At 35.0% G+C, this 20,798-nt stretch overlaps 3 protein-coding genes and 2 non-coding genes across 6 annotated transcripts; 3 read left to right on the forward strand and 2 right to left on the reverse strand.

Annotated features, from left to right (window-relative positions):
- Positions 1–491: 491 nt before the first annotated feature.
- On the forward strand, positions 492–8,870 carry LOC115449652 (tRNA N(3)-methylcytidine methyltransferase METTL6). Its single transcript, XM_030177518.2, is given in 16 exon segments — positions 492–934; positions 936–1,370; positions 1,639–1,666; positions 1,668–1,800; positions 2,234–2,279; positions 3,035–3,061; positions 3,422–3,478; positions 3,738–3,785; positions 4,192–4,233; positions 4,783–4,828; positions 5,334–5,378; positions 5,826–5,864; positions 6,220–6,270; positions 6,513–6,634; positions 6,869–6,912; positions 7,705–8,870. Coding segments are annotated over 5 exon segments (849 nt in total). The 5' UTR covers positions 492–689; the 3' UTR covers positions 2,242–2,279; positions 3,035–3,061; positions 3,422–3,478; positions 3,738–3,785; positions 4,192–4,233; positions 4,783–4,828; positions 5,334–5,378; positions 5,826–5,864; positions 6,220–6,270; positions 6,513–6,634; positions 6,869–6,912; positions 7,705–8,870.
- Positions 3,276–3,359, forward strand: LOC115449666. Its single transcript, XR_003939182.1, has one exon. It is a non-coding gene; the product is annotated as a small nucleolar RNA snR60/Z15/Z230/Z193/J17 (small nucleolar RNA).
- Positions 3,596–3,676, forward strand: LOC115449668. The gene has a single exon (XR_003939183.1). It is a non-coding gene; the product is annotated as a small nucleolar RNA snR60/Z15/Z230/Z193/J17 (small nucleolar RNA).
- A 1,335-nt stretch (positions 8,871–10,205) lies between the features above and the next one.
- On the reverse strand, positions 10,206–13,533 carry LOC115449663 (probable ribosome production factor 1). Of its 2 annotated transcripts, none has more exons than XM_030177542.2 (6): positions 13,355–13,533; positions 12,978–13,101; positions 12,494–12,657; positions 11,200–11,404; positions 10,804–10,949; positions 10,206–10,410 (listed from the first exon to the last, which is right to left on the reverse strand). In XM_030177542.2, the coding sequence occupies exons 1-6, from the start codon at positions 13,378–13,380 to the stop codon at positions 10,233–10,235; spliced, it is 843 nt and encodes a 280-aa protein (XP_030033402.2). In that variant the 5' UTR covers positions 13,381–13,533; the 3' UTR covers positions 10,206–10,232. The 2 variants fall into 2 exon arrangements, with proteins under 2 accessions (XP_030033402.2, XP_030033403.2); XM_030177543.2 differs by having other exon boundaries at positions 13,351–13,533.
- A 380-nt stretch (positions 13,534–13,913) lies between these two features.
- On the reverse strand, positions 13,914–20,436 carry LOC119191636 (116 kDa U5 small nuclear ribonucleoprotein component-like; the record flags this gene model as incomplete). Its single annotated transcript, XM_037445524.1, is given in 8 exon segments — positions 13,914–14,183; positions 14,442–14,464; positions 14,466–14,635; positions 14,932–15,052; positions 15,341–15,477; positions 15,855–16,017; positions 19,819–20,012; positions 20,326–20,436. Coding segments are annotated over 8 exon segments (1,073 nt in total), but the record flags the coding sequence as incomplete, so codon positions are not given.
- Positions 20,437–20,798: the final 362 nt, after the last annotated feature.

Genomic DNA, 20,798 nt, shown 5'->3' on the forward strand with positions numbered 1-20,798 from the left:
GCAGGACGCCCAAAGTGGACATAAAGTTGAGTTTTACATATTTTAACCCCTTAAGGCAATTTTCGTAACTTTTGAGAACAACGAGATTTGTAATACAACATTTTTATTGTAAACAGTTTTATTGTAAGCATTTCTATTCAACGCATCCAAATTGAACACGCCTAAAACTGGCGGGTCTAAAAAGTATTTCACTCCATATCACACTCAGAGATGGCTCGCCATGACAATATGAAACGTATCTTGCAACGTATATATTAAAACTTGATTTTGCTTGAGTGTGCGCGCGCACATTTCCTACTTCGCGAGTCCCCGCAGTTTCGCAGCTACAAAAATGCTTGCTCAAAAACGCGTAAATTACAAAAACAATAATGTAACTTTTGCAGCAAAAATGTAACTTTTCAGGAAACGAAACGTAACTTACGACTCAAGGGCCCTGGCAACACTGCTAGCCGCCCCACTCGCCAGCTCTTTGCGCCAGCTGACGCTGTCACAAAGAGAATTATAATATGCGCTGTCATTTTCATTTTACCACAATTCGTTGGTGTAGGTGCATAGTGCATTCTTTAAAACGTATATTTTGGTGTCAGTCCTTAAGACTGTATGCATAAAATAAACAGAGATTATTCAAGAACTCAAATAATTACGTAATACACATTATGTATATTCTATTACAATAAAAAATCTTCAAGATGGAAACGGATGAAGATTTGTCGGTCGCCCCAAACGGTGACATATTTGTACACCGGTTGAAGGAGTTGACCGAAGAAGAGAAGCAACGCCTTGAAGCGCAGAACTCTCGCATCATTCCAGAATCTAAAGCGGCGAAACTAGAACGAGAAGCTAAACGTCACTGGGATATTTTCTATAAGCGAAATGAAACAAAATTTTTCCGAGACCGGCATTGGACAACACGTGAGTTTCAAGAATTAATTAATTTCGGAGCCCGATCAAAAGATATCATTCTTGGAGCTGGGTTGCGGTGTTGGGAATATGATATTTCCATTAATCGAAGAAGGATTCTCTAATTTCCACTTCTACGCGTGTGATTTTTCACCGCGTGCGGTCGAATTCGTCAAATCGAATAAACTTTTTAATGAGAGTAGAATGAAGGCATTTTGTGCTGATTTAACTACGGAGGATTTGTTTGATAACATAAGCGAGGGCAGTATGGACTTGGCAAGTTTAATATTTGTGTTGTCGGCGATCCAGCCCTCACACTGGCCCCACGTGGCGAGGCTGGCGCTCCGCGCGCTGCGGCCCGGCGGCGTGCTGTTGTTGAGGGACTACGGTCGCTATGATATGGCGCAGCTCAGGTTCAAACCGGGACATAAGATAGCAGAGAATTTCTACATGCGGCAAGACGGCACAAGGTCAGTATTTAATTGCAAAGCTTTTAATGCCAGAAGCATCGCACGTGGGATTTGAGTCTATACTTGTATGAACTGTGAATATTCATTTTGTAGTTGATACAAACATTAAACACTAATGATTAATTCTTAAATTGCAATTGTTAAATACATCAATTTTAAAAACCTCTGACATATATCTAAGACATATTTAAATTATGATAAACATCTTTATTTTGTTATAGTAATCTGAAAACATATTATTTATACTAAACTGTTTTTGTTGTTCCAGGAGCTACTATTTCACAGAAGAAGAACTTCGCAAAATTATTTACTGATGCAGGGTTTGAAATTGTTTCCAACACATATGTGCAGAGACGGACGGTCAATTTCAAAGAGGGTATAGATGTGCCACGCATATTTGTACAAGGCAAATACAAAAAACCCAGCAATGGTAAGATTTACTGTGTCATTATATAAATTTATTCATATTATTAAACAAAAGTCTCCCTTTTTTGTCAGTCTGTATGTTATCGATTTTCTCAAAATATACTGAATGGATTTTTATAAAATTTGGCATGGAGATAATTTAAGATCCTGGGAAGATTATAACTTTCTTTCCCAGGAAAATATATAGTGGGAATTTTATCCTGGAAAACTTTCACACAAGTGAAACTGAGACCAAATACATACATAAAAATATAACTCAATCTATGAAAATAATCTTAAAATACCTTGTAGATAATTTAATGATGAAAAGTGCTAACCATTGATTTAATAATGATTTTGCATGTATATTAGCTCTATCTGAAAGAAATGTTTGTGAAATAATTACTTTATTTAGGCATGCATGAAACATAATGTTAATCACAACCTGTTTGTTACAGATGGGTGATATTGTGAAGAACTTTGATGGACAAGAAACATATTTAGGTAAATTTCTTTTGGAGATATATTATGCAATTAAATTTACAATAAAAACACTAATAGAGTGGCATAAGTACACTGAAAGGTCTGTGGAATTCATTGAATAAGGCCTCTAACAAGTACTGTCATGCTGAAATGCGTAAAAAATTGTAGAGATTTTACCTGGTATCTTTGCCCAATACATAATGAATGTTTATAAATTTGGGTACTCTACATGTCTTCTTACTCTTTGCAAGGAGACCCCCCAAACCAGTGGCATTTTGTCTGTCGCATCCTCTTGATATTATGCCACTGCTGTTCTGTCTATGCCAATATTGAGTGGCATCATTACTGTTACATTTACATGCACAATATTAATGCCAGATGTTTCAAAATTAGCCTCCATCATCACCATATTTCCCTTTCAAAGTTTCCCATAACTTCCGTTTAAAAATGGCAACAGTGCTCAACTTATTAAAATTTACTCCAATAATTAACCAAAACTAACTACTAACATGATGACATCGCAGTGCAGCTGAAAACCTTCAGTTGGCTCGCAACAGGCTTATATACAGAATAGGGCTTATAATTGGCTTATTAGTGGTAATTTTACAAATCGTTTCTTTTTTTTTTTTTTTTCTTTTCAAAATTTTAGCATAGGGCAGCTAGTTGCGAGGTCTGATGCAAAGCGAAAAGCTTTTATAGCTGTCTGATTTACTTTAGTGAAACTTTATTTTTAATTGTAATGACAAGTATTGTATTGTTGTTTTTTGTTGTTGCAGATGGGGAATAAAGCTGGTTTGTGATTGGTAAGTGTTGATATTATAAATAGTACTCTTTTGTTATAAATTTATTTGTAGCTTGATTTTTTTATTTCTTTAACATGTAATATTTTCAATATTTAGTGTTTATTCAGACATTTTGAAATAAGCCCTTAAAAAAACAGTGTAAATATAACTAACTTACTCAACCATAGACTTCAACCCAACCTAAAGGTTATTTTTTCTTTCTTATGGTCCTCAAACCTTACAATGATGACTTCATAGTTCATCTGATTGCTATGATGTACAACACTTTATTGTCTTTCGCTCCTATCTGATGTGGAATAATAAAATATATTGCTTTATTGTGTTTAATATTGCAGTGCTAATTATGTCTTTTCTCCTCAGGAAATATGCACCCAAAAATCTGGCAGCAAAACTTAATTTCATTCAACTTTTTTAAAGGTAAGTCATTATACAAACATGTTGGTTCATAGCTTGTTTATTTGGAAAATTTTAATGAATATTACTATATAATATTTGATTCTGATTGTACATTACATTGATGATCCTATAAATAAATATTTGAATGATGATTTCATAGTTCATCTGATTGCTATGATGCATAACACTTTTGTCTTTCGCTCCTATCTGATGCAATAAGGAAATATACTTATTCATATTATCTACTGCAAGTAGTAACTGATGATTTTGTATTGTTTAGGAATTGCTGAGAACACATTGCCACACTACAAAATGCTATTATATGATGGTAAGTTTTACACCTAATCTGTAAGTATACAGTCATTTTGACATTGCTGTAATAAATGAAACCATTTGCCTGTCTTCTTAAAAAACTACACTATACCATAACTTATTCTCTCTATAATATATCATAAAATACAAAATGATTAAAAATAATTAAAACTGGGACTTGGCAAATACAGTAATTCATGAATTACTTTGCACAAATGTTACAAATAAAGTTGGATATATGGTTTCTTTTTTTAAACATATACCAATTTTCGAATTCAGTGAATTAAAATGATGATATCAGATAGGGACATCTGAATATGATGCTGTTAACATAACTATCAAAACTGATAATAAAATTATACTAACTTAACTAACTATCACACATTTAATGAATTATTTTTCAACTTAAAATCTCTTTACAGATGAACCTGTTAATGCTTCTAACGCGAAGAAATAATTTGAAGGTAAATATAAATTCTTTAAATATTTCCATTCCTTAGGTTGATACGTAATAAGACTAATCAGAAAGTTGTATTTCTAAAAAATAGTGGGACGGAACACTATTGATTATAGCACTGTGGACTATAGTCTATGTGTGCGCGGCGCAGGCTTGGGCGCGTAATTTGAATTGGTATTCGCCACAACACCATCGTAAATGGAAATTAAACAATGGCGAAGCTAGTCGTGGCCATGGTCCCGAGGGGCACAGAAAAAAGGACATCTAGTACCATAATTTTTTTTAAGTAAATATTTTTTAATATTCAATGTATATAAAAATCATAACAAAATTATGACAATTGAGTAATTGTAAAAAATTATGGTGCGCCAAATTTTCGGCCAGCTCAAAATAAGATGTAATTGTAATGTAATTGTAAAATCATGATGATCTTTGATAGGGACATCAGACATCATAATGGTGTTAACAAAACTATCCCAACTGATTCTGATGTTCATATTCAATACTCCACCAAAACTTGGTTTGCAAATATTTATTTATACATCTTTCATTACAGAATGTTTGAGAAGATCATTAGAACATAGAATGGCTGTTCCACAAAGGTAAATTTGTGTTTTACACTTTTTGTATAAATAAATATAATTGGTATGCAAAATTTCTTTAAAATAACACTGAAACAAATTTTTGTATACTGTGCAAATATTTGTTTGGTATCTCTAAAATTTGAAATAAGTCGCGAGTCCGTACATTCAGTTTCAAAGAGGCCGGCATAATTATGTCGATTGGCGAGTGATAATATCTGATCAGCCAACACCATCTGGCCCCCACTCCACTTACAGATACAGTGAGATCATTTTGCTGTACCTGGAAAAAAAGTTTATAAAAATGGAAACTTGTCTATTTGCGCCAGTATGCGACTATCCATTATTTCAGACAATTGGCAACACTAATTGGCTATCATAAAATTGTTATATTTTTATGATGATTACATCGTTCGCCTGAATGGTTGTGACGAACAAAATTCGCGTTCCGCTGTCTGAAAACACAGACAATGGTAGTAATAATCATTATAGTGACTCTTTGTAATCCTTTTGTTTTGTTTAACAGGTTGTGTAGAACACTTGAAATACAAGAAAGAAATTTAATGATTAGGTAAGTTATGTTAAAATTATTTGGTATGTCAGATGTTTTTAGTGTAAATAAAGTTTTATTTATTACATCTATGTTGTCTTTCCTTACTTATGTTGGAAAATATTTAACAGTTTTCTCAGTTTTATGTTGTAAAGAGCTAATTAATTGTGGAAACTTAATTGAGCCATGTACTACTTAATTTACTTTATTTTTATGTTATTCATTATTGCTGGTATGTTTCCTTAAAAATTCTATAAATAAACGTTCAATTTCAAATGACTTTTAGTATCCAACTATTTCTATGATAGTAACTTTATGGATTTAAATGATGACCAGACCTTCAGGTCTCCCTCAACAGAGCGAACCCAATCAATCATGTTGACCAACACTCACGTCTGATTATACTTTTGCAAACAAAAAACATTTGATGTGGGATTAAAGTCTAAAATAGTATTATTTCTCTTACAGATGACTGAGTTTTTGGATGGACTGTTTAAAGATTGAAATGTAAGTTTAAGCTTCTAGAATAATAAAAATACTTGCATGAAGCCACTGACTTTGTTCTCATTGATTTATTTTTTCTATTGTTGGGGATTTATAATAGATCTTTTGAACAATCATTAAATGATAACAGATTTCTTGCCAACCCCATTAATTTTGCAATTAATTCAATTTAAGAAATATATGTTTATCTACTGATATAATGATTTTAAAATGATGACTAGACCTTCAGGTCTCCCTCAACAGAGCGAACCCAATCAAATCATGTTGACCAACACTCACGTCTGATTTATTATTAACAAACAATAAATTCAAACTTTTGTGTTAATCGATTTTTACATTATTTATTTTTTTGTTACAGATCCTAGAAAAATTATGTGCAAGAATATCTGCGCAACTTTAATAATGCAAAGTGAGTATGAAAATTATGTAAGATTCATAATTTAAAACTTGTTTTAAAAAACATATAAATGGCTACATATTGTTATCTTGTAAATAGTTATAGTCCAAAATGATGACCAGACCATCAGGTCTCCCTCAACAGAGCGAACCCAATCAAATCATGTTGACCAACACTCACGTCTGATTATAATTACTGAATTTATAGGGCTTAAAACAATTATACGATTTTTACATCCATTTTTTTTATTACAGATACTAAGAAAACAGAAAAATCGTCACAGTCATCCAAAGGATACCCATTGCTGAACACAGAACTCTCACCAAGATTTCCTTTCCAAACTGTTGAAGATGACCTGCTTCTGACACCTAATAATGTAAGTATGATAATATGTTGAATATAATATAATGTACTATTCGCAATTTGAAAATTATTTTTAATATACAATAGATATTTTGTACAACATGATGACCAGACCTTCAGGTCTCCCTCAACAGAGCGAACCCAATCAAATCATGTTGACCAACACTCACGTCTGATTAAAACTAGAGAAACGTAACCAAAATTATTTACTAGAAAATTGTATTAACAATCTTTTATTTATTTTCAGATCATCAATTGCATTGGAAGTCATTAGAAAGAGAAATTTATAATGTAAGTATTTTGATTATGCACAAATTTCTACTACTTTTTACATATTACCATGCATGCAGATACTAAATTAGGTATCATAAAAGTAAAAACTTTCTTTCTATGACATGGGATATCATTGGGCATCGCAAATCTATGTCGACGACGATGTCAAACTATCTTTGCTTTGTAAATATGTTTGCTATTTGTTATTATGCTGGCACCACACTTGTCAAATTTGAGCAAATATATGCGTTATTTAGCTAATGCAGCATAGACTTTGTATATAAAGAACACAAAGTCGATATTGTCTTGCCAAAAGGTGCAAATATTTGGACGAATACGCCAAGTGTAGTGCCAGCATCAGATAAAAAGCTACCAACCGCCGCTCATCACGCGTTTCGTTCCTATGGGTGTGCGTTTCGTAGCGCACGCTTTTAAAAACGAGACGCAGAGTGCCGTGGTCAAAACTGCTGGGGAAGGGCGCAGGCGTCGCCTCCTCGGTTATATAGACTCACTACAAGATAAACTAAACTGCTTGAAAATTGCTGTATCTACTGCCGGTTTCTAGGCCACTCGGAAGTCTTGTTTTTTGCATGCTTACAATACTGTACTGTATCAGATCAAAGATTGAAATTGGGTTCGTTTATTTAAATAATGGCCGTTGGGGCGGCGTCGTTATTATATATAACAAATTATCTAACCTTGTGGCTTGTGTTTATTTTTCTGGTGTTATGTAGTTTACACAAATTCAATTTTTCACATTACGTACAATCGAAATCTACTTTGTATTACAAGATTTTGTTATTGTTCCAGGTACATAGAGTGCACTAAGAAACAAGAATGGAATCTTTATGCATTGGCCAAAAAAGCTGATGAAAATAAAACCCTGGTCTACCTTACTGAGTTAGTAAAGCATCTTAACTAACATATTGAAGATGCTCCAATGCTCCGAGACAGCCTAAATTCAAAATAAAGCTTGCTATGCTCACAAAGCATTGAGTATTGTAACATCTTTACAAATTATCCAAATGGTACCATATTACCTTGAGAAAGGAAATAAAAGATATGAAGTGTCATATTTCCCATCATATGTATTAGTGCAGAATGGGAAACAAGACTGCTACATAGAAAAACAAGACATGGCGATAACTGAATGTGAAGGACAACTCAAACTCCGATCAATTATGAATGTTACTTTATAGTCATTAAAATTGTTCCCTCCCCCCCCCCCCCTGCCAGTAAATGGGGATATCACGGTGCATCTGGACACAGCAATTGCAAATAAAAAGGGACAGTGATAGCTGCTAAACTCTAGTTTAGCTCAATGGGATACTCAAACTAGAAACCGATGACCACTTCATGTACCTGGGTTCTGGCATTACCAACAACGGATCTAGCAAAGCTAATGTGGACACTAAAAGCTAGAGACCGCCATCGCGTAGATGCCTTTGAAATGTGGTGCTGCAGGAATGCACCAAATTCTATGGAGGGCATTTAGGACCAACCTCTATCCTCGAAAAGCTAAAGCTTGACAAAAAACCGACGCTCTCCAAAATTTGTCTGAGGAAAATCCTTGAGTTTCTTAACCATATCGCCCGCAAACCAGGTCATGACCTCCAGAAATTGATAATGACCAGACGAATTGAGGGCAAGAGATCGAGAGGCAGAATTCCAATGCGCGGAATCTGATCCGCACCATATTCAACATTAATTTAGCTGAAGCTGTTCAAGTCGCAGATGGCACATCTTGCGCGAAGAATTGTTTCCCTAATGATCCACTACCTTGTGCTTTGGGGAATCACTGCAAGGAAAGTGGTACTCAGTTCATACTTTACACATCAGAAAGATGAAAGCTCCTGACATGACTGCGCTTTGCGGCAAATGTTCCTGTTACTACAGCCGTTGTTTGAATAGGCGTTTTTAAAAATTAAGTTTTTTGTTATAATATATTGTTTATCTATAATAATAGATATTTAAAATAGACTATAGTATTATTTATATTAGCAATATTATCAAATAGGTATTGGCTTCGATACTTCAAAATATGCATTCAATAGTATTGATAGGTTTTGGTTAAAACCAATAGTTTTCACAATATTAGGTATCTCATTGTTCTGAGAATATTCATACTATTGAATGCATTACTATTATAATAGTATCAACAGTATTGGCATGTGAATAATATTGATGGACCATTGCTCTCACCTTCACTATCGATAGATAATCGATAATCTATCAATAGCTGATTATTGATATGCAACAATACACTAAACTACTTGTTTATTCCAAAATATTTACTAAGAATGACTATAATTTTTGCCTGACGCTCAAAGTGGGCATAAAATTGGTAATTTAAGCGTAAATTCGGCATTGTCATTGCCTATACCGAACAGCTAGCATATATTTGTTTAATATATTACGCAAGCGTATCAACTCACCTCACCCGGAAGTTGTGCTTTGCAAACAGACATTTAGAAAAAAGTATTTATTATAATAAAAAAAAAGTTTAAAGGCTTATTTTGAGAGTTTTATTCATACATGCCTTTTATCTCCGAGGAGATAAGGTAGAGGAACTAATGCATCCACCGTTCACCATGTTGTGTAAAACATTTGAAAGTGTGATTGGAGGCGAACTTATCTGCATTTTGGGTAAACTGGGCTTATACTAAATATAAAAACCTAATATCACTGCTGGACCCTGGATTGGAACCCGAGAGCTCAAATGCAGTATACATTACAAATCACCACCCAAAACAATCATGAATTCTTGGCAGTTGGCAGTAATCTTAGAATTTGTAACAAGGGATGGCGATTCTTTCCGAAAAACATCTTTTCGTAAATCGATTCTAATCGATCTGAGAAATTAATTTAGTCAAAAAAATGATCTAAAATATATTTTTTTTTATAATCGATATATTTTCCGATTTTTCTTTTGAGTTCCTATTTTAGAAAATGGGAAATAAAAAGGTCTCCATAATATTCAATCTTTAATCATTGTAAACTGTTTTTTTACCTAACTATGAGGTATACAAAAACACATTTATTTCAGAAATTGATTAATGACGACCTTCGTAGTAATTTTATAGCTCGATAAAGTCTAATTACAATTTTTCAAGGATGCAATATCAATTTTCTGGATCGATTCAGTACTACGCATAGATTAAACAATAGGTATTTTTGCTCCAAAAAACCGATCCTTTGCTTGATATGGCTATTAATAATATGATTGAAAGCAAAGAGACCAGTAGGTCATTCGCTTTACAACTTTAGCTTGTGAGGGTTTTCTTTGTGTAATAATAGATGAAAACAAACAATCCTTTATCATAAAACAGTATATTAAGCTATAAGAAAAATCGTCTGCGCGAAGTTTCCATCTGGTGTCGACGGCCTGCGATGATCCATTCGTAATCTCCACGCTTGGAGTCGAATGTGCCCTGCTGCAGCGAAATCAGCTTGAGTGTGAATCTGGGACCCAGCTCGCGCAGCTTGGCGCGTTTGCCGTCTGAGGTGAACTCGTATCTGGGAAATAGATAATATTACATTATACATAGCTTTTAAACAATATTATAAGCACAAATAAAAACTGTTTTTGTTTCTGATTACTTACACAGGAATTCTATAAGTGTCTCAATAAATAAGTCTATTTTACTTGATTAATAATAAATATACTTAGGAAAATAGTGCCAAATCTTAGCTTTTTCTTCTATAAATAACATTTACAGTTTCTAGGTATTCAGCTATAAATATTATACATTGGTTTTAATAGATGTAACTGGTTAGCTTCGGCTCCATAGATAACTTATACAGCTATGCCATCTTCATTCCCTATGTATAACGCAATGTGTAATATTCACTCTCAAGTATTGTATGATTGATGACCTAACGATGTCTTCTGCTACATAAACTACCCACCGATGATGCCTAAAGAATATGTAGTCACGTTGGTTGTGGAAGGTGACTGCGCGCCGGCCACGGAACTGTGGCTCGTAGTGGAACAGCGCGCCAAGCATGCGCCCCACCGTCAGACCCAGCCGCGTGCTGAAGTTGTTCAGTATCACCTGCCGTGTTGTCATTATAAATTACATATAGCTCCTTAAAATTTTATGATAGAATTTTAGTTATAATATTAGATAAATGTGTTGACAAATACTTTATATGAACTGACAGTCAGATAATGCACATAATTTTGCTCAACATACATTATCTGTAATTTAGAAAACACTAAGATTATAATTGAAATTCATCCCCTATACGGGTCAAATCTAACAATACCATTGAACCATAAAAAAGCAAGGTAACAGCACCCACCTCTGGCCTATGAGTAGTGATTTCTTTATAATCCTTCCTCAATTCTGGAGTTATCTTACAGCTGGAGAGCCTGAAGTGGGCCGTGGGTCCGTCTGGCAAGTGGATCAGTAGGAAACCGTTAGGCTGCTTCTGATTCTCATTTACGATGATTACATCTGTCACGTCTTCCCGGATTGCTGACTGTACTATACGTTTTACTGATGACCTGAGTTTAGAAGTAATGTTAATTAGAAAATTTAAAGATATTCAAAATATATGGAGCTTTTGAGCCCACGACATGCAAATTAATCTCAAATATTTACAGCAGTAAGACTGTAACAATTTACAGATTTATCGGTAACAAAACATGTTATTTTTTTCAAAGATGTGTATGAAACCCTAAAAATCTGACTTTACACACACACACACACACATGCTTCACGTATTTATGCCCGAAAGTGTATGCAGAGGCGCAACCAGAGCACCCTCTTTCCGCCAAGTGTGTTCTATCCCATGATGTAATAGAGGGCGAGTCTATTGGCATAATCTACACTCCAGCAGCCTATACTGAGCAGAAAAATCCAAATATCACTTTGCTCGACCCTGGATTCAAACCCAGAACCTTAGAGCACTGCTGTACTGAAATTCTGACTTCACTCCAGGGCTGTAGCTAGGGGGGGGCATTGAGGGGCAATGCCCTACCTTAAAATGCTAATGCCCTACCTTAATAATCAACAAAATTGTACATTACGACTCAATGAATATATATGGAGCAGCGGTTTCATTTCACGATTTGGAAGTTGGTCCCATAGTAAGAGTTATTCGTATTGATGGGTGAAACACCCTCTTTCGAGATTTATGGGAATTTTGTTACAATCTGTATATTACCTTAACAATTACATAAGTTAATTAACCTTTTTTTTTTTTTTGCTCATCTTCACATTTTAAGGAAACCAAAAATCGATTGAGCAGATCAGATCTAGTGACATTTTTATTTCCGCCCTGCTTGTAAAAACAGCTGCCCTACCTTAAATTCAAGTCTAGCTACGGCCCTGCTTCACTCCAAGAACAAACTCATGCAGCTAGATCTGCAAGCTCCAATTTAAAACTAAAAATATAATTGGAGTTTCATCTTCTGAACAAATCAAATCTGATCTGACATACGCCTAGATCTAGTCTTCCTGTCTGAAAGATTTCTGACTGAAGTTTATTTCTATTTTAATAGAAATAAACTTCATACAGAGATTATAACTTACTAATCATCAAATAAACAATACCATTGAACCACAAAAGCTAGTAAATTTATTACACTCACCTCTGCCTATATCTAGAGATAGAGTTGGGTATGATCCTCATCAGCTCTTTGCCAAATATCCTAGTCTTATTGTGCGGGTTGTCCGAGTATGTTATAAGGACTTTTGGTTCATAAGAATTCTGGTAGTATGAGGACAATTCGTCAAGTTCCATGTCTTTTTGTGCCTGGAAAAAATAGTTATAGCTATTGCTTGTCACTTTATACTTATGTTGCTTTTTATAAACTGCATTTACAGACTGAGAGCCCTGTATGTTTTAATATGATGTCATTTGGCTAAAATATAACAAATTAAGTTTTTTTTTAATATGTAAAAGCCATCATTATTCCTTTTTTGATTTATGGATGTTAGACATTTTTTTTAGTTACAAAATTTGTTAATATTTGCATTACCAATAATCATACTCTTATGTTTGAATTTTGACTTGAATGTTTTATTTAGATCCATAATATAGACATCTTAGTAGTTCAATTAATAAAGTATTACCTCTTCCTGCTCCTCGACCTCCACATTGGCCAGCATAGTCTCATCCTTCTCTCGGAGTGATTCGAGTGTGTGGGGTATCTTTTTTGGCACGTCATCTCCTTCTTGTTTCTTCTCTAACTTACGTCTAGACATAACATATTTCTTAATTAGTCTAATAAAAAATCATTTAATCTATGACTGTACTAATTAGAACTAATTTACGTAGGTTTTTCGTGAAACCTTTGCTGCTTTATAGATGATTTACTAGATTTACGTTTACATATATGTTTCAAAGGGGTAAATTTTGACGGAATCTAAAATATTAATTCACTACTTACCGTCTTTCTTCGTAAAAATACAAAAATTAAACAAGCAATCCACATTCTAACCATACTCACTTTTTTTTATCCTTTCCGCGAGCCATTACTTCTGTTTAAATTATCACAAATAACCCAATAAAGACTTCTAATACTTTAAGTGTATTAATATTGTTATTGAAAACTTTTTTATCTAAATTATTTTCACGCGGTCATTTGATAAACACGCTCACGCTGTTAATTTATTTTGACAAATGACAGATGATACTTGACATCGAAGTTTATGCTACATATTGACCATAGACAAAGCTTAATGTGTGGATAAAACAATTTTAGCCATAATATTATATTCAATAATAATTATTATTATATTGAAGATTAGCGACCCGCCCCGGCTTCGCACAGGTTTCATTAATTATCATAGCCACATAACTTCAAGTGGTATCTTTACCTAAAAAATCCTCTAAAATGGCTTCAGCCGTTTTGGAATACATAGGGCACACTATTATTGAAAACATTGAGGAATGGTAACTTGCCGGTTCAAGGTTGATCCCAGCCGAGGATCCCAGCTAGCATATTACAATTTATAGGTAATCAAAAGATCAAACACAGTCAATTCAAATTCCTTTTATTAAAAATCCATATCGCATTGGAATGAGTCACGTGGGCGTACATCGAGATTGCCTATATTACATTACATATATCAATACTATAAACCATAATTTGGCGAGTCTACCAACTCGTAAACCAGGTACATTAGTTCAACTGCACGTCTTGGCGGGCAAGTTCCAGCAACATAGGATCGTCGAAGAACTTGTTGATGGAGACATCTTCGCTGAGACCCTTGCGCCGGCGCGTCTTGATCATGAACTCACGGGCGAGGTGCGTGGCCGGCTGCGGCTCCAGGGGTCTGCAAGGAAATGCTAATTAGAACACATCACTGTGAGCATATTACGAAATCTTAACACTTGCTGTAACCGTCGTTAAATTGCAAATTAAATTAATTACTATGGGATGCTGACCATGAACAATTCAGTGTGGTGACTAGTAATATAGTTTGTAATAAATATAGGTTGCAATATAACGATAAGTACTCGCAAGAACAAGTGCTTCTAAATACAATGTGCCTTATAAGCTCATGTAACTTATGAGACCGCAACCCACTCACCGTATAACAATAGTCTTGTCTAGTCGGGTCACCAGGAACTATCTGCCAATGGTGGAACACCTGCAGGCAGAACGCCTGGCCTTGCGTGTGTGTGCGCAGGTCCGTCTCGAAGCCAAACGAGTCGATGGCCGGCACGAACGCTTTGATAGTGTACAGCGGGGAGCCGGGCACGGGCGCGTCCTGCGTCACGTGACCTGCGGACAGTACACTACATTGAAAATAGTATAATATGGAAGTAAAAAATATTGTGTGGGAAAGATGATATCGAGGTTGACTATAATTTTACCTCTATAGCACAGATAGACTGTACTATAAAACAATGTAAAGTTGACGAACACAAGAAATTTTATTTTTATTGACGAAATCAATCCCACATCTCTATATTAAATCGTGTACAAAGGCTCACATTTATTCTGCTTTTGGCTACCACAGGTATGCTCAAATATCAACATCTATTTTCTAACAGTCAATTCCCAAGAGTACACATTACCTCTCCTCTTGGCTAGCACTGTGTAGACGGCGGAAACGCAGTCAGCGGGCGCCTGCACCTCCACGAACAAGTACGGCTCCATCAGACGAGGCGTGGCCATCAGGAACGCTGAGTATGCTACCTGTGGATAGACAATAATGGGAGAACTAATCATAACGATTTTCTTGTCATGTTATTGTGTACTTCGCAAATTATTTATATTGGAAGCAAAAACTTTCTCGTCTTTTGTTTTTGTATTACGCCTTCTATTGTTTCTTGAAACACAAACCTACTTTGTACAAAGACTAATCCTGTATTGTACAAAGTAGGTCTAAACCAACAACCACATTTTGTACAGTCATGCACACAAAATTTTGCTAAAAGATGATTGATTGAGAGCAATTTCCCTGTTATAATTAAATAAACTTACTCTTCTCGCGGTGGGTATAATTTGTCCGCCTCCTCTGTGCAGCGGCTCCTGTGCTATCACAGCATCCAATATCTTAAACTTTACGTTTCGTATTGGCTCCTCGCATAATGGACCTTCTCTCGGACCCCATTGAAAACCTGTAGATAATTTAAATAGAGTATAGAAGTAATTGATCCACTGGTGGACAGTGCTGCTATGTAAATACATTCATTGATCCCAATAAGTTTGTTTAAATAATTTTACTTGATAATAACTTAGGTATTTTAACATTAAAAAGGTTGGACTCAAAACCGTTTCTATATTATGGTGCACCCAAGTAACGTAAAAAAAACTCTTGTGACTAATAGTGGCGAAAGGTGACATTTTCCAAATGGGAACCCAACACAACATATAGATACTAATAGAATAAAATAGTAAATGCGGTCTGCAAATCGTTCTAATAATAATTAGATTCTGTATAAAGGGAAGTCGGCAGGAATCTGGTGTCTAATAAAAGTGGAATAATCAAACTGACCTTGTACAATGCTGTCTTTGACGGAGGCGAGTAAATGTTTATCGACCTCTGAGGGCAGCGTGTCGTCGACTAGAATGTTGGGCCCCGTCGAGTCCGGCCCGAACGCCCATATCGAACGCGCCGCTAGCAAGTCCCAATCGTATCTGAATTGAAAGATGTTCAATCATTAAAAACAATCGATAAAATATTGACGTTTTTCTTAGATTCTAGTTTTTCTGTAATAATTAAGAGGTTTTAGTACTTCACATTGAAAAGCAATTGAATGCAAACATACTATATTTACTCATAGAAAAATTCATAGACTCCATTCTTGAAATGTTGCTATTGCATGTCATTTGTGCTATCGACTTTACGTGAAAGAAATTAGTTAACCATTAGTTGACCAAATTAAATTGTAAAAAAGTAATATTATGTGCATTTCCCTTTCTGGCCAATGTACCAGACAGGTTAAATAAGCACATTCACATGTTAAACAATCATATGCAATTTTTAGTAAGTCACTATAGTGATAAACTGTTATTTTTGACATAAATAAATTTACAGACAATTGTAGATTTTCATTGACTAGAGATACTATGTATCTGTCAAAATTAGTTAAAGTTAAGATTGCTACATTGTTAGCATTTAATATTAACTCAGTCATAAGTACTATGACGAAGTCCTCCATTACTACATGTTTTAGTAGTATTACTAATATAAGTGTAGTAAATAATTTAAACAATTAGTTATGACAACAGAGAAAAGTGACTTAATATTAACTCATCAAAATATAAATCGTTTCTCTGGCAAAATACTTGACATAGAATTATTAGCAGAAAAATATAATATTGATATTTTATGTTTTACGGAGACATGGTTAAAAGCAGATAAAATGGCATTTAGTGTTAGTGGCTACAGAGTCGCCAGCTCGTTCTTTAGGATATCAGCAGAAGGTGGAGGCACCATGATCCTCATCAAGGATGGTGTCTCTCACAAGGATAGGCAGGATATTGTAAAACTTTCTATAGAACGAGTGTGTGAGGTCGCGTGTGCAGAGACCAGTGGTTATATTATATTGTGTGTATATAGGCCTCCTTCATCAAGTATATTGGCATTTATTTCTAAAATGGAGGATATTCTTAAAAAAAGATTTGCTAGTGGATTCCACAGATAAAAGACTTTTTGAATTTACTTCAATCATTTAATCTAAACTGTCAATTTCTCGAGCCGACTAGATTAACTACAACTTCAGCTACCTGTATTGATAATGTTATTTCAAATTTTAAAATTAACTCTAAAGAATTATTAGCTGGCGTTCGCTCAGACCACACATGTCAAATGGTCAAACTGAATTGTGAAAGCAATAGAAGTAAGAACATAGTACAATTTAGACCCCTAACCCAATATAATCTACAGAAATTTAGTGCTAGGCTTAATTTGGTGTTGCCTATGCTGACTTGCGGTTCAGACAACCCAAATAATATGTTTAAAACATTATTAAATGGTATTACAAACATATTTAATAAAACATGTAGTGTAAAATCAGTGCCACTAAAAAATAAAATATCATTCAGTGCTTGGGCAACAAACGGTATTAGACGTAGTAGAGATGTTCTCTATGAATTATATGACAGAAGGTCCTTTACACCCAATGTCGAATTTAATAATTATGTGAGAACATACTCTCAAATTTTTAAACGTGTATGTAGGTATGCTAAAGCTGCCTATATCAGTAGTCATATTAAAAACTCAGATAATAGAATTAAAACTACTTGGAAAATTATTAATACTGAAACTGGCAAAAATAAAACTAATGACAAGATTTTATTGAACATTAATGACGAGCTAGTTTCAGATAAATATAGAATAGCTAATTACTTTGAACATTTTTTACTAACATACCTTTTGAAACGACAAAATGTCTGCCATCCTCACCAGGGGCAGCTGAGTCGTTCTTAAAACAAAATGTTGATCTGTCGATTCCAAATTTCGAATTTGAGTTTGTCACGCACTCTGATATAATAAAAGTATTTAAGAGCTTAAACATAAAAGCACTGAAGACCTATGGGGTTTATCTGTTAAAGCGTTGCAGTCAGTAATAGACAACATTGCCCCAATTCTTGCGAAATCTTTAACTGCTGCCGTCCTATTTGGGGTTCCCCAGGGTTCCATATTGGGTCCATTCCTATTCTTAGTTTACATAAATGACCTGCCTTACATGGTTGATAATATGGCAGATGTAGTATTGTTCGCTGACGACACTTCGATTATTTTTAAGTTAAATAGAAGGGATGAGAATCTCGGTGAGCCACATAAAGTACTTAGTTTGATTTCTGACTGGTTCTCTTCTAATAATTTACTTTTAAATGCCGCAAAAACGAAATGTGTCAGATTTTCGTCACTGAATAAAAAAGGAACTAAATATTGATTTAGATGGGGATAAATTAGAATTAGTTCCCTCAACGGTCTTCCTCGGGGTTTCAATCGATAGTAAATTGCAATGGGGCCCCCATATTCAAAAAATTCTAGTAAACTGAGCTCTGCCGTGTTTGCTATTAGGAAGATTAGACAATTAACTGACGTGGCTACGGCAAGGCTAGTGTATTTTGCATACTTCCACAGCATTATGTCCTATTGTATTCTTCTGTGGGGCTCTGCTGCAGATCTGCAGACCATTTTTATCTTGCAGAAACGAGCGATTAGAGCTATTTACAACCTTCGCTCTCATGATTCCCTTAGGCAAATGTTTAAGGAGGTGAATATACTGACTTTGCCGGCCGAATATATTTTTCAGAATATAATGTACGTACGTAAAAACCTTAGTACTTTTATTAAAAACAGTGACTTGCATAGTCTAAATACCAGAAATAAAAATAAATTGGTTGTCCCTAATCATAGGCTCTGTAAAACCAATAAATCTTTCTTAGTTAATAGCATTAAGTTCTATAATAAACTTCCCTTCGAAGTTACCAATTTGACCGAACAAAAATTCAAGTGTTATGTTAAGCGTGAATTAATGTGTAAAGGATACTATACTGTATCTGATTACCTTAATGATAAGACGGTTTGGAAAGTTTGTCCTGCACACAATGACCCACCATGTTAGCATACATTAGTAATTAATTAACTGCCTAAAATGTCTTTGTTACATGTCTCACATGCTTTTTTATAATAATGACATTTCTATAGTTCTAATTTGACAAAAATCATATCATATCTTAATGAAATGTAATTTTTGAAAGACGACCACCCGATCATGTTGTGTTTGCCTGTTCAATATCACTATTTTTCTTTCTCATGATTGAAAACTATGATTGTAAATGTAGGCGAATGCACGCTGTACGCCGTTATTTAAGTATGAATCTATGTTCTCTTTTATTTGCTATCGCTAATTTTATTTTATGCCGCTCCAGGTTTAGTCGATTGGATTTCATCTTATCCCATGTTAACGGTGATGTGCGTGCATTAGCTTATATAACTATTGTGACTATGTACAAGAAAGACTTGGAAAAAATACAAAAGAAGTACTGAACAATTGATGACAAAAAGAAAGCCGGGAGTTTCTTTCTGCCTTTCTTCTTCGGGTAGTCATCACTTAGGTAGCTAGTGAAAGGCTGGTAGGTTAGCTAGGCTAGGGCTCATGTCCTCACCGGTGAGGATCGCGACGCGTTACCCTTCTATTTCCCCTACTTGCCAGCCCGAGCTGGTTACTTCGTGTTTTTGTACCTAGTCTTTTGTATAAACTTTATCCCTAATTTAAAATCTCCATAGTTATATAAGTAATTTTACTAGTTGCTTAGAAATAATAATTATTCTTATTCTTTGTTTTGACGTATCATAAGTGCAACTTTGTTCGCCTACGTGATAAATAAAGTATTTTTTTATTTATTTATTTATAACAACCTTCAGTAACAATCCCCCACATCTCTAATCTTTTCGATAAACAATCTCATTCATTCACTCACTCCTAAGACACTGCACTCACTTGTCTGGAAGAACTCGCCGAGCCGCTTCCTGTCCCACGTGACAGGGCAGACGCCCGCCCTATATCCTCGGCGAGTCCTCGCTCCAGCGGCTCCGCGATCATCGTCAACTTGTTGCGCTTGTTCGGAGTCTCCGCGAAGCATTTCAACGATGACGTCTCTACGGTCTCGCAGAACGATACCACGGGGTCGGCAACTGACAAAAATACAGATTGGTGTTATCGATATTTTTTGGGAATAGTATCGATGTTTAGCTCGATATAAAATATCGATATATACAACAATGAATAATTGAACATATTGAATATATCCCCATATACAGTACATGTTAGGGACTCAAGAAATGTTGGTGATCAAATCGAGTAATTAAACCTCTTACTTCATATCGAGATTTGTACCAACCAATACTTACTAGTATGGGGAACCAGCCGCTTCTGATAGACCTACTACAAATACTTTTACTTTGTACTACGTTTGGTGAATTTGCTTTGATGTCGATCTCCGAGTACATGTTCCGGAGGTCGTGCATGACACCACAGTCAGTGAGAGCTCGCCGGTGCCGAGGATCACGTGCTCGCCGGACTCACTCCACGCCTCGACAACAGGTACGACTTGTTCACCTGGACACAAAATCACTTACTTATCACTCAGGGCATGACATTTTATACAAATGCAAAGTGAGACTAGCGTATCACTGGCTGACGGTAAACAGATGCCAAGACGTTTATATCCAGAAACAGTAGTAAATCCACCCCAATTTTAAATTACGTGGCACGACTCTAGGCACGTTATTTCGACACATTAGATGTTGAGTATCAAAGAAATAATGTGTACAATGTCCATCAAGCAGCAATATTGAATATTGCTTGGCTGTAGGAACAGATCATTGTTGTAGTACCTATAATCTAGAGCCCAGAATAATCGTTCCACTCACCTTTCTTAACCCGTCCAACATTTTCGGCAAAATATTATCTTTAATTTT

Source organism: Manduca sexta, unplaced genomic scaffold, assembly GCF_014839805.1.
Source record: "Manduca sexta isolate Smith_Timp_Sample1 unplaced genomic scaffold, JHU_Msex_v1.0 HiC_scaffold_1731, whole genome shotgun sequence".
Classification (NCBI taxonomy): Eukaryota; Metazoa; Arthropoda; class Insecta; order Lepidoptera; family Sphingidae; genus Manduca; species Manduca sexta.

Excerpts from the sequence above, each read along its gene's own strand:
- LOC115449663 (XM_030177542.2), bottom strand. The coding sequence starts at position 13,380 with ATGGCTCGCGGAAAGGATAAAAAAAA. Across the intron at positions 11,405-12,493 it reads ATCTCTAGATATAGGCAGAG|GTCATCAGTAAAACGTATAG; the intron begins GTGAGTGTAATA and ends TTCTAAACTCAG. Across the intron at positions 10,411-10,803 it reads ATATTCTTTAGGCATCATCG|ATACGAGTTCACCTCAGACG; the intron begins GTGGGTAGTTTA and ends TCTATTTCCCAG.